We start from the raw sequence: 13,450 nt of genomic DNA, 5'->3' as shown, positions 1-13,450 counted from the left end.
CACCCCAGCTGGCACGGCCGTGGGGAAAGGCAAACTCGTTGTTTCTTTTCAAACTTTATTTTTGGCCAAAGGTCAGCCGGCTCTAAAGAAGTGTGAAATGCAGCTCGAGCAAGGCGCCTAATTTCATGGGTCTGAGATGACCAGGCGGATGACACCCGGGTTAAACTTCCTGCAGGGTTTTCTCTGAAGTCACAGCCATTAGTTCTGCGGAGACAAACCTACCGGGGCTACATCAATCCCGGGCCATGGAAGCCCAGGCTGTGCTGACTGCTTGCTCGTTACATTTGCAGAAAGGGTCAGGGACTCGCTGGCTGCAACAGTCCGGGTTTTGAACCCTGCTTTGTTCAGAAGAAAGACACCACGTCTAAATGAGAGATTGGCTTTGCTTCGCTCTCCTTCTTGCCTCGAGGATCGTTTTTCTTGGGGAGGGTGGAGGAGGGGAAGGGCAGGGGAGGGAGAACGTTTTAAATGCTCCGGGGGCATCTGAGGCAGCTCGCGTGTGGGAGCGGGCCGGAAGCTTCGTTCGGACTCAGGGAGGTATGTTTGATTCCTGCAGGGGGGACCACAGGCTGTGGAGCCCGCAGATAATCAGAGGGGGGACGTGAACCCAGACGCCATGGAGATTCTGCACGTCAAAAGGAGGAGGGGTCTGCCCTTGTGAACACGCGGCATCCACCCAGGATTCTTGGGAGAGTGGCTGGGGAGGAATTGTGCCCACCAGAGACATGCTTCAGTTTCAGCAAGCCAAAAAAAAAACAAACAAACAAACAAACAAAAAAAACATGACACACCAGCCCATTCCCTGAGCCGCTTTACTTAACGACTCTTAGAAAGCTACGGAGAATGTCGTATTTTCAGTCCTCCGGGTCATCCTGGAAGGGGGTGACCCGTTCTGCTGTGTACTTTGGGTGTCTGACATGAGGAATAAAGACGTAAAGGTGACTTCCAGTGGCTCTGGTCATTCTTTAATCCCACATTTGCAAATGTCCGAGGTAAAGGCAGTCTGGTTTTCTAGAAGGTACCATCGTTTGAAGGGAAGCAAACAAAATACAGGTTGCGTTGCTTCTGGCATATCTTGGTCCAGGATGCGCCAGGCTGGGCGGCCGTTGTCTCTGTGTAGGGCGCAGACTCTTGGCTGTATGGCCTCCCAGGGACGCCCAGGGTGTCCGTGCTGCCCATGAGGGTGTGCCTTGTCTGGGTGCTAAGGAGAATGGGCTCTCAGGTTAAGAAGACACCTTAGAAGCTAGTCTCCCTTTGGATGGTGGCTTTGATCCAATTTAGGAATTTGGTCACTAGGGTGTAGACTCCTGGCTTCTTCCCACATTCCAGGCCCCAGCTCACTATCCCATAGACATAGTAGGTGCCATTCTTCTCACAGGTCAGAGGGCCTCCCGAGTCACCCTAAGGGAAAAGACACGCGAGTTCAGCTTTGTGAATCAGAGCACTTTCAGAGACACCCCCACCTTCCATGAGGAGATGCCAGGGGGTGCGGTCACCCCGGTGGGTTTCCCTGGAGAGTGCTGGCAGGGACCCTCCTATGCCTTATATGACCCAGAGTTCTGAAGGGAGAGATGTGAACGCCAACACAGGTCCCTGAGTTCAGGAGGGGTTGGCAGACGAGCCACGGGGCTGGGCCACGTGCCTTGGTCACACCCCCACGTCCATGCTCTTACTCATGACCCATAGTCACACAGTGAATTCTCAGGGGCCCTCAACTTCTCATTCCTGCAGGGGCCTCGGTAGGGAGCAGTGCCCTGTTTGGCCAGAGCCCTTGAAGGGACCCGAAGGGGCCACACACAGGGTGGGGAGGACAGGGCTTAGAAATAGCATGGCTCACATGTTCGACATGGTCTGTGGGGTTAGATCTTCTGGGTTCCAGACCAGGCTTTGGACAGCCAACTGGGCCTCAGTTTCTCACATTGCAAACTTGGGGAGAGCAACCGACCATCCCCCACCCGCCCTGGCTCTTGCACGGATTAATGTTTGTAAAGCACCTGGAACGGTGCCTGGCTCATACTGAGCCCCCAGTTAAATTAGCAGGAGGAGCATGGAGAGAAAACATAGCTCTCAACGCATATCTCCACTTAACACACGGCAACTGATAGGATCTTCAGTGGCTAAAGCTCTTCGGATCTTAGCCACATCTTCGGATTTTACGTAGACGTGATTTCCATATTATAGACTAGGCACCCGAGACCGGGGAATTATTTCGGTGTAATGAACTGAATGTTTGTGTCCCCCCTGCCCCCGCCCAAATTCATATGTTGAAGCCTAATTCCCCAATGTGATGGTCTTAGGGGGCGGGGCCTTTGGGAGGAGATAGGCAGAAAATTCTAAATTTGGCTCGGAGTCTAGGAAGGACGTCTCCTGTGAGATATGACCCCTGGGGAGTGTTGGGCAGGCCCTAGGTTGGCTGTTGCTACAGAGGAGCCACTCAGCCACTTAGTTTGCTAGGCCTAAATCCCCCTCCCCTTCTCTATGTCTCTCTCTCTCTCTCTCTCTCTCTCTCTCTCTCCTCTCTCTCTTTTTCTCTCTCTCTCACACACACACAAAGCCTAATAATTAGTTAATATTATCATGAGTTCTCTGGGCCTGTCATCTTTCTCCTTCTAGCCACTGGTCTTTTGGATAGTTCTATACTGGGATTTTCAGATATTCTGCGCCGTTCTGAGGCCAGAAGCACCATTTTCACATTTAAACACAGCGAAGCAAATTCCTGCTCTGCCCGCTCAGCACCCAGGTGCTGTAGGCCCAGATCGTTTCTCTACACATCTGTAAAATGAAGACGATGACATCTCCTTCACCAGTGTCACGCCTGCCGGTTACTATGGTCAATCATCCTGGATGGATGTGGATTCCGACTTGCCAGAGGACAGGTATGCCTGCCTGTGCCTTAGCTTTATGGCAGGTGGACCTCTGAAACTGCCTCCCAGCCCTGGGCTCTTGGTCTGGCCTCTGTGCCCGGTGTATGTTCCCGGCCCACGTCTCCCTCTCCAAGTGCCATTTGGAGTCTCTGACCTGGCAGGAGTCTTTTCCAGGCTTCTGAAGGTTTCCTGCACAAATCATGCTGTTGTCGATCATGTGGTCATAGAGTCGGTGGGAGTTGCACAAAGTACTGGCAATCAGCTTGACCTTGGCATCCAGGAGCTGGCGGGACCCTTCCCCTGTGGGACAGAGAAAAGAGATTGCCACTGTGGGGACCCGGGTGACACCTGCCCCACCAGAAGCTAGCACTGATAAAAAGAGGGCCACAGCTCTGAACTCAGAAAGGAAGGTTTTTCCGGGAGATGGGCAGAAGAGCTTCATGTTTTAAGGATGGGGACATTTGCCTCCGGCCTTCACTGTGGTTTTATAGACCCTCATTGCTTTGCTTATCACAATGCAGCAGAATCATTTATTCCCTCTTCTGTCTGCCCGGCTAGACCATCAGATCAGAAGGGCAGGGATAGTGGCTTAAGCCATTTTTTAAAACTTCCTAGCAGAGGGCTGGTACACAGTAGATTCGTAATGATGGACCAAGTGCCCGGTTGCTCCTCTAGATGACCCACTTCCCAGAGTGGACATTTCTTTTCCCGAGGATCCTCTGTTCTGCTCGGTCTGCTCTGGTCAGCACAGTGATATCGAAAGGTTTAGGTGCAGGACAATGAAGATCCCTACAAAGATCAGTCTCTGGCTACCCCCAGATCTGATTAACCAGAAGCCTTCATTCCCAAAAGCCTTCTGACAAATTTGTGTATTACACTACCTTTTCTTCACGAATACAGGTCTATTTAAAGTGTTTCTTGCTTTCCGTCATTAAGGACAAGATTTGGAGGGAAGAGAAATCTATTTTGAGTATTTGAGAAAGACTTGAAATACACTTCGGAAGTTCATATGTTAGAGAATATAATCTTGTCGGTACATGAGGAAATTAATCCTGTGGTTACTTTTTTAAAAAAGACCACATCCTAGAGGCCAATCAATAGCTTGAGTTAAAAAAAATTTATAGAATGCCTACGATGTGGTGAGCCCTGAGCAAGGCACTATGGGAGAGACCGATGAACAAGAGTGGACCCTGCCCTCCAGGGCCTGACTTAGTGAATATCTCCATAGAATTCTATCAGCTCCTGTTATCATGATTCCAAACCTAGGAGGTAAGCGTGGTTATGGAGAAACTAAAACCCAGCTGTCCAAGTGACAAAGCCAAGATCCTAACACAGGTCTGTCTGATGCCAAACCCATCTTCTTTATGATCTATCCTCTTTCCAATCTGCCTAGGGAAGGAAGGAGAAAGATCTCCATGGATACAGTATCAATGCTTGGTGGACGTCAAGGATCCCATCAGAAGCTAGCATTGATAAAAAGACTGATGAGATTTAACTAGAGCTTTAGTGATGAGGCAATCTCTTATTTTTGGTAATACTTTTTTTTTTTTTTTTTTTGGTAATACATTTTCAATGGAACATGATGTCAAGTTCAGAAGGGCAGTTGAGTTTGACCCTCGCTTCTCTGGTTGATGCAACTTACCTGAGTCTCAGGAGAATGCATGGCCAGACTCACCTGTTTCTGTCACACCCCAGCCAGAGATGTGGCACTCAGTCCCAGAGGGGAAGGCACCTTCGGGCAAACATACAGTCTTCACATATTTGGATTCCAGAGCACAGTGACCATCCACCGGCTTTAGCTTGAGCAAAGCTAGGTAAGGAGAAAAAGAGGAAATGAGCGATGGGGTCCTCTCTGCCAAAGGAACACTAGCTTCAACTCGATCGGAAGGGAGACGTGGCAAAGCCCCACTCCCAATGCCCGAGAAACTAATGACTTCCTCCTCAGTCATTGAGTTCTTTTAACTTCCACCAGGGGAGGAGTAGCACTTCAGGATGAGAGTAATATCAAAAAATAACAGTTGAGTTTGAAATCATTTCTAATCCATTTTTTAAAAGAATGGGCTTCAAGAGGTGGAAAGAAAAAGATAGTGAGGAAGGAGAGAGAGTGACAGGTCCCAGGAATGGAGAACGTACCCACTGAACAGCCAGTAGCTTAACATTATCGCCTCCACACCTGAGTACCTCCCAGGTGCCTGATGTACACGGGGACACAGGCACGTCATGTCATTTAACACATAGGAAGCTGAGCGTTGTATACAAGTGTACCCATTTTACAGAAGGAGAGCTGAGGCTTGGGGAGGTGAAGTCAGCTAGTAAATGAGAGAGCTGGGATTCAAGGCTGAGCTCTTTCCACAACACAGTGTTGCTAGTTTCTCTTCCCCTCATTTGTCATAACACTAACACAGACCTTTAGGACTAAAAGGCTCTGGAATAAATTCTCTTCCTTTTGGAGTCTGTGAGGGACCAAAAAGATAAGAACATCTTCTAGAACCAAACCTCAGCTTTCCATCAGTAGTGAAATCCGCCCAGGACAAGACCCATGGGAGATCCACCATAGAAGACACTTGCCAATATCATTGTGGGGAATCTCGTCTCTTTCATTATAGTGGCTGTACTTGAAAATCTTCTCCACCCCGAATCTCTGCTCATGGAATTCTGTCTTCTTCAGGTCCTGGTCCCCTAACACCACTTTCAGATGTTTGGTTTTTATGCTGCAAAGGAAGGTGAGATGGTAAGAGACTGAAGCCAAGACTCTGCTCCTAGTGAGCTGTGTGACCCTGGACAGATGGCCTGACCTTCTGCAGCCTTGGCATCATCTGTGACTGTCATCTTGCTCACGGAACTCTGCTGTGGGCCCAAATAAGAAAATGTGAGGAAGCTGCTTTATTAATGGACCAGTCTACAAATGTAAGTGGAAACATATATCTCATATTTCCTGGGAGACCTTCCATTGCCCCTAGGATTTGCTAAAGAGCAGCCAATTGACTTCTTGAACAACTATTCCTTGTATAGGCTAATGTTGGCATGTTTGAGGAACATCTCCTGGAATCCCAGAAGAAACTGTTTAATGCCAGGGTGGATTGGAAGACCTTCAAGGTCACCACCAAAACCTGGGCTATGTGGGACCAGGCCTGACCATGAACTTGGGGAACTCAGGGGAAGCGGTGATAATTCAGGCTCCTCAGTAGGTGCTGGTTTCTCTAAGCCACACAGGAGTCGTGGCTGAAGACACCAGGAGGTTCATGGGAATGGCATCAGATGGGAGCATGCTATATTTTTCTATTCAAGGCCAGGCTGGAAAGGTTAAGGAAACGGGTAAATCCGGGTTCATATCCCACTTACCTATTCACTTCCCACATGACTTCCGGCAAGGTGCCAAACTTTCCCAAGACCCAGGGTTTTGTTTATGAAATGGGAATAATAATCAACTTTTTCACTGCACAGATATTTACTAAGCACTTGCTCTGTATGAAGACCTGTACTCGGCATTGGGTATACCACAATTAATCAGAGTAAAAACCCCTATCTTCCCTCAGTAGATAGTTTTGAGGATTAACTGTCATAACACGTGCAATGCCTGTGGTAGTTCTTTTCCATCCGGTTTTATGGAGCCACTCTTTTGCCCTTAGAGCTAGATTAGACTCTCTGATCCTGCCAGAGTCACCAAGATGCTGCTCAGATGGGAAGGAGAGAACACCCCCAGAGATTCGAGTCACCCTGGCCTCTGCTTTCAGCAGGCACCTACTCAGTGCAGTGGGCAGCAGTAAGCACCCAGCAGGGGTGGATCAGTGAGCCCCCACAGAAGTGGCCCTGGGGCATGGAGGTAGTCAATGGCAATGAGGTCTGCAGGGATGCCTGCCATGGGTGCTTGCCCGCCGTGCTCTTGAAGCCTCCGTAGATCCTCTTGACCTTCCCCATCTCAGTCTTCCCGCATGAGTCAAACCCTGGAAGCTTGGTCAGAGGCTCTGTGGGGCTTCCCTCTGGGTCAGCAATGTCTGAAAGACAATGCAATGCAAGAAAGACAAATCACGCTACTCCCTTTCTCTCCAAGGCCTCAGAAGGAACTTGTCAGAGGTATGACTCCAAGTCCAGCAGCTTAGCAAGTTCCAGAGCTAAAAGACCATACTGACGCATACAAAGTGGGCACACAGTAGGTGCGCAATTAATATGTGTTGAATACATTGATGGATATGAAGCAAGTCGATAGAATTAACAATGAAGATGTTGCTTCTTATTTTGATATGGAGACAAAAACGTGTGTGTAAATATATAAATCCATCACTGGGTATGTACTTAGCTATTCATAATGTACACATGTATTTTGGAGGCTTTCTTGATGTGTAAGGGGAGATATCCAGATGAAATAGAGCGAGGGACATAAGACAATTGCACAAATAACTGTCATACAAAGGAGAGTGCAGTAAGTGTTGTATGGGTGGTGCACTTTCCATTCCATGGGGTTTGAGAGGAGGCAGAGATAACACTTCACTTGGTAGAGTCATGGAGGATTTCCCAGAGGCAGGGTTAGTTGAGTTGATTTCTAAAGAATGTTGGATATGGACAAGATCAGAGGGAGGGTGGGGTATTCTAGACAGAGCTGACCATGAAAGAAAAGGCACAGAATTGAAACTATCCAGAGAGGTAATCCCATTGATCAGGGTGGAAGAGTGAAACATTCCAGACGTGTGTAGAGCGGTAGTCCAGAGAAGCCTGGCAGGAGGACTGTGAGGCTGGAACTCTGTCCATGTTGCGTCCTGAACGGTTATTTATGGAGTCTCAGCCAATGTTTGCTCACCACTGTAAACTGAAGGCCTGACATAGTGCCTGACACATAGCAAGTGATCCACAAATTTGCTGAGTGCACTGACTGGGAGTTAGGACAGGAGTTTATGGTTGGATCACTGGTCTCAGTTTACAGAGGTATCTGGGCTTGCTAGGCATCCTGGAAGGGGAGCAAAGGATTGGGCATCTGGGTTTCCACTGGGATGGCAATGGGAAAAGCAGGTGTGGTGGAAGGATGGGGATGGAAGAGATGGGGTGCCAGGAAAATCCATCTAGGGATCGGCAGTCTCACCATGACTGGGGCTTCTGGACAGCCACGGTCTTACCTAGGGCTGAGCAAGTTGGGATGTCACAGTACTCCCATTTCACCTTTGCATTGTTTATTTTAATGAAACACCAGGGCTTTTCATCTCCATCTGGGTTTCTAAAATGAGAACAGAAAATAGCCCACCGTCAAGGCTTGGCAAACCCACTGACCCTCATCAAAAGTCCTTTGGGTAAGCGAGTACCAGGTTCCTTGCTCCCTCTGGGACCACATTTCATTCCATTCCTCCAACAGGTTAACAGATGCTGGCATATAAGTGTTTTGGGACAAAACCTTAACTTCCAGAAGAGAATCCCAATGACCAAGAAATAGTTAACAAGCCCTGTGCCAGATCCATGGGACATATCTAATTGTTTGTACGAAAAGAAATGAGATCCCTGTTGAAGATTGTCCTTTGTCAGGAAAGTGAGAGAGCCACAGAAACATGGTGAGTGTAGGGCTCCACTGCCCAAACCTCCAAATTGCATATGTGGGAATTGTCTGAAGGATGCCATGGACATCTGTCTGAAGACGCCTCCACGAGGGGAACAGCTCAAAGTGAGTGGTGGCGGGAGGTAACTTGTGTTTTGTACAAGGGAAATCCTCTGGCTTAATGGAACCAATTTAAAGCCATACAAAAAAAAAATTCCTGCTCCTTATACGCAGATTATATGTGTCCTTGGCCTTGGTTAGAGCAGTGGAGGAAGCCAACAGAGCAGTCTGGAGGCAGCAGAAGGGGAAGAAGGTAACCAATCATCACCAGGGATAGAAATGGCATTATCCTTACTTGGGAAAACCTGAATATCCTTGTGGCAGAGACTGTAATGCCCATCGGACATTCCCTTTTATTCTCTACATTTCCCCCATGAAGTTATGTATGATTACGTGACTATTTCTGGCCAACGAATTAAGTGTTGCAGAGATGATATGTCACTTCTAGGTTGAAGTAGTAAAAACCTCATACTCCATTTTTGAGCCTCTCCTTGCCTTTCCTAGACATCTGAGTAACTTTGTGGAGCTAATAATCTCACCCTTATTCCCCAGCCCACATGACAAAGGCAGCAGCAGTGAAGAATAAACTCTGAGGTATTCAAGCCACTGGGATTTGGGAGGTGTTTGTTACGACAGCACAACCTAGCCTATCCTGAGTAGGAAATCTTCCTAGAAGGACACCTGATGAGTTTCAGTGTTCCATCCCCAAATTTCTAAGCTGGCCCAGGAACACTAAGAGCAGAGGAAAGGGAAAAACCATTATCCTGATAAGCGCCCAAGACTGATCATGGGGAAGAAGGTGAATTTTACCTGCAGAAGTTGTGCTCCCCGATCCCATGGGTATCAGCATCTTCCATAAACATGTTGTAATTCTCGTGCAAGAGGAGGTGGGAGTTCCAGTAAAGGCAGGAGTGCTCGTTGACTGTCTTACTCACTTTCCCTCGGTAAGAGTAGCCGTCACCAACATAGCAGTCGTCAGGACCTTGGAGAGAGCAGGCAGGGGCGTGAGAACGGACAGCAACAGACATGGTGCTCCAGGACTTGGCAGGTGTATCAAGTGGGGAAAGGATTGGACCCGAATACTGATCACCTTGAGAGTCCACCATGAATTCCAGAAAGAAAGTGGCTTGCATATTCCACATTCAACCCAGCTTAATACATGAAATATAGTGGTTGTGAGGAGTTGGAACATAGTTCTCACACAAGTACTGGTGGCAACCTGTAGGTTGAGGCTCAAGGATGCCCAGGTGCGCTTAATTCACCCGCACTCTATCCCCGTTTATGACTTTGTTTAAAAGCCAGGCACACTCTATGACCTGAGGTTGGAAGGCTGGGGCAGTAGTAGAGTTTGGACATCTTGACATGACTCCCATTCTGGAACAAAACCCAAACGGAAGAGAATTCCAGGGCCCTCACTGTGGCCCTGAGTTTCTGACGAAGTGGTGGTAGAGACCCATACCTATTTCACAGAATTTCCCCTTGAACTGTTCGGGGCAGGTACAGACGAACTTGGTTCTCCGCTTATGCCGGGAGCAGATGCCACCATTTTGGCAGGGATTCGGACGGCACGCAGGAACCGCTGTGAAGACAGGAAGTGGGGCCAGGAAGGCTGTTCAGAAGGAGTTGCAGCTACATCTGAGATGACGAGGAGATACCGGTGGCACTCTTCTGGTGCCCATCCTTTCACAAAATATGGGTTACCAAAGGAGAAAGACAGACCCACTGACACTCTTGTAAAGGCAGACACGAACCTTAAGGACATAAAACAAATATGGATAAGGCAATACGATGGAGGCCATGCCAAAAAGAGTATGTAAGTAGACGGGTCACTCAGTTAGGAATAGGAGGCATGGACTGAGCAGGAATCTGGGGCCCGTCTGAGCTAGGTTGAAACTTGGCTCTGCCCTTAATAGCTGTGTGACTATGAGCGAGTTAGTTAACTTCTCTGAACTTCAGCCCCTTCATCTATAAAGCTCTGACTTGTGGTATTTTGGGAAGAATCTAAGAAAAAATGTAAATCTCTTGGGACAATGCCTGACTCATAGCAGTGACTAAATACAGATTTAATCCCTATGTGGCCCATTCCAGGAATAGACCACCTTCCTGGAGGAAGTGAGTTTCAAGATGATTCTTTTTGGATGGGTTAGTTAATTCCCATCAGACTCTTTAGGGAGGGTGCATTTTAAATTTCAATTTTCAATGGTTATTTATTTTAAGAGAGAGAGAGAGAGAGAGAGAGACAGAGCACGAGCGGGGCAGGGGCCGAGAGAGAGGAAGAGAGAGAATCCCAGGCAGGCTCCATTCCAGGCTCTGAGCTGTCAGCACAGAGCCCAACTCACGCTCAAACTCACAGCCCATGAGATCATGACCTGAGCCAAAGTTGGATGCTTAACCCAATGAGCCATGCAAGTGGTCCAGGGATGGTGCATTTTAAAGTTTGTTTGTTTGTTTGTTTGTTTGTTTAGAAGGGCAGCTCAGGAGAGGGGCAGAGGGAGAGGGAGAGAGAGAATCCCAAGCAGGCTCTGCACTGTCAGCACAGGAGCCCGATGCTGGGCTTGATCTCATGAACCGAACCGTGAGATCATGACCTGAGCCAAAATCCAGAGTCGGGTGCTTAACTGACTGAGCCACCCAGGTGTCCGGAGTGGTGCATTTTAAAAATGTCCTAGTTAAAAGCATCATCTTGGATGCTACTGAAACATCAGAGGTATTGGGACTTCCATGCAATGGGTTGCAGACATCGCAGGCACAAGCCAGATAGAGAAAACCTCGCCTAGAAGGGGGCCTCCAGCACTTACCTGTGGAGCAGTCTGAGCCACTGTAAGGGTGTTTGCAGGCGCAGCGGTAGTAGGGAGGACTCTGGGTAATGAGACATTCGCCCCGGCCACACGGTTTGTTTTTGCACGTGTTTTGCACTGTAGGAGATCCATAGAGAAGCAGGGGACATGATTTGGGGGCACATCTTACTTACTGGGGTACCTGTACAGTACAACATTTGGGGGTGCTGGTGAGGGGTGACTGATAGCATGCCCTTGTCTGTGGTCCTGAAACATCCTGGACAAAATGTTTGTTTCTTTGTTTTTAAATAAATCCTTAGATCATGGATGATTGCACCCCAGTTCCTTCCAAGGCTCATGTTCTTTATTATTCTATCTTTATTTAAAAAAAAAAAAACACCTTGATAATTTTTACACCTTCAACAAACAAATAGAGCTGCAATTTTAATTTCTCCACTTTCGAGCTGATTTTGTGTTCCATTTACAATTTTGTCATTCTTTTGGGCAGTTGAGGGATGAAGCCAGATACTATGTTTATGCCTGATACCCCAACCATCCTGAAACATTTATCAAAAAACCTGTAGTATTGAAAATAGAAGGAAGGAATGAAGAGGGCACAGAGGAAAGAGGACAACCATGTCTCTAGATAAAGATCCTCATGGCCCCCCTCACCCCAGTTAGATGGTTGCCAGATGGAACAGAATTCAGGTTCTCTCTAGGGGTGCAGTTAGCCCTTAAGACTTCTGTTCTCAATATCTTACCACATAGCTTCAGGTTATGCCCATAAGAGGTCACTAAAGGCAGAAAGAGTTTTTCCAGAGTCTCCGTAAGTGATGATGGTAGGAAGAAAGAACATGGGGATGGGAGCCAGGCACCAGGGCTCCGATTTCTTCTTTTCTCCTAACTAGCTGTGTGACCATGAGCAAATCCCTTGTATCTCTGGGCTCCCTTCCTCTAGATGGGTTGAGCCTTCCATGCCTTCAGATTCTTCCTGCTGTCTCATTTGAGAGCAGAATTGCTCCATTGTAGTTAATATAAACAGTCTAAGCAACAACAAGTCCTGAGTTTAGAATACATCTCAGTCAGGGTCCAGCTCTTATCTCCTCTTAGCCTCAGTGTTCCCATCTGTACGGTGGTTACCCTAGTCCTAGCCAATATGCACGGGTGAGGATTCAGTGCGATGCTGCTTATTACCATGCTGAGGAGTCCGTTATGGATGATCCGATATGTACAGCTATGATCCTTTCCATGAAATCATTCAGCCCTTCTCTACCCCCTAGACGTGGAGGAGGAGCAGCCTCTTGTTCAACTCAGAAGGAAGAGTGAATCCAGTAAACTTGCACTTACCATTCTGACACCTGTGTCCAGAGAAAGGGGCTGGACAGCTGCACGTGAAGGTGTCCCCACTGACAAGGCAGTCCCCATTGCGTTTGCAGGGGTTGTCCAGGCACGGATCTAGGATACGTGAGCAGAAGTCAACGTGCAGCGAACGGCAGGTGAGAAGCCCCCGACTTTCTCATCAGATTGCAGCCTCCTGCCCCGCCTGAGAGAGCACATTCACAGCCAGGGACCGGGGACAGGGGGAAACATGGGCTGCCCTTAAAGAGCAAGGAAGACTGCAGTCACACGACCAGAGAGAGGGATTCGGGTTAGTAAGAGGACCGGCGAGAAGGAATCTCATTGAGTTTCTCATTGAGAAACTCCCCTTTTCCACCATCAGTGTTTTTCTCCTCCCAGTCTCGCTGGGAGTGCCACGGGGTCTGCCTCTGATGCTGAAGGCATTTCACAAGCCTGAAGACCTCCCCTACTCCCAGTGCCCAGGGGTGGAGGTCAGGAGTGGGGAAAGAAAACCCACCCCTAATGAAACACAAGCTTTCTGAACATCAGGAAAGAAGACCAAAGGCAAGAGGGTGACAGAAGAATTGGCGGCGAGGAGGAAATGACCCAGTGGCCTTCATCTTTCTTCAACTACTTGTTCAGTTAGATTTTGTCATATTTCATCTGTGCCTTTGGCTTTTCATGGTTGTCTGAATGGATCTTCCCTTGGGGAATTCTTTATCCTTCTGTTCACACACATTGTTCTTTGGTTCAGGAACTAGGATCCCTGGGCCCAGCTCTTGTTTTGATGGTCCCTTCTGATGTTCCCCTGATGCCCTGTATCTTGGCCCTGCCTTCCAGGCCACTTCGCACAGTTACACAGTTTTTATTCCAGCTGCTGAGTGCTTTCCATT

General features: G+C 48.2%; 2 protein-coding genes across 13 annotated transcripts in view; one reads left to right on the top strand and one right to left on the bottom strand.

Moving 5' to 3' along the window:
- Nucleotides 1-942, top strand: part of LOC123577087 (nebulin related anchoring protein) — a 70,019-nt gene extending 69,077 nt beyond the window's left edge. For all 11 annotated transcript variants that reach the window (XM_045438984.1, XM_045438985.1, XM_045438980.1 and 8 more), the window contains one exon: nt 557-942. In XM_045438984.1, coding sequence (XP_045294940.1) covers nt 557-661 — 105 coding nt within the window. In that variant the 3' untranslated portion in view covers nt 662-942. The remainder of the gene's footprint in view (nt 1-556) is intronic.
- Nucleotides 42-13,450, bottom strand: part of HABP2 (hyaluronan binding protein 2) — a 33,972-nt gene continuing 20,563 nt past the window's right edge. The window contains exons 4-13 of one of the 2 annotated variants that reach the window (XM_045438988.1): nt 12,567-12,674; nt 11,241-11,357; nt 9,902-10,021; nt 9,253-9,424; nt 7,973-8,070; nt 6,610-6,859; nt 5,433-5,575; nt 4,540-4,674; nt 3,019-3,164; nt 42-1,401 (exon numbers count right to left, since the gene is read on the bottom strand). In XM_045438988.1, coding sequence (XP_045294944.1) covers nt 1,237-1,401; nt 3,019-3,164; nt 4,540-4,674; nt 5,433-5,575; nt 6,610-6,859; nt 7,973-8,070; nt 9,253-9,424; nt 9,902-10,021; nt 11,241-11,357; nt 12,567-12,674 — 1,454 coding nt within the window. In that variant the 3' untranslated portion in view covers nt 42-1,236. The remainder of the gene's footprint in view (nt 1,402-3,018; nt 3,165-4,539; nt 4,675-5,432; nt 5,576-6,609; nt 6,860-7,972; nt 8,071-9,252; nt 9,425-9,901; nt 10,022-11,240; nt 11,358-12,566; nt 12,675-13,450) is intronic. The other variant, XM_045438989.1, reaches the window with a different exon arrangement.

Source organism: Leopardus geoffroyi, chromosome D2, assembly GCF_018350155.1.
Source record: "Leopardus geoffroyi isolate Oge1 chromosome D2, O.geoffroyi_Oge1_pat1.0, whole genome shotgun sequence".
Lineage (NCBI taxonomy): Eukaryota > Metazoa > Chordata > Mammalia > Carnivora > Felidae > Leopardus > Leopardus geoffroyi.
The sequence above is the reverse complement of the archived record's forward strand: the minus strand, read 5'-3'. Positions and strand labels throughout refer to the sequence as shown.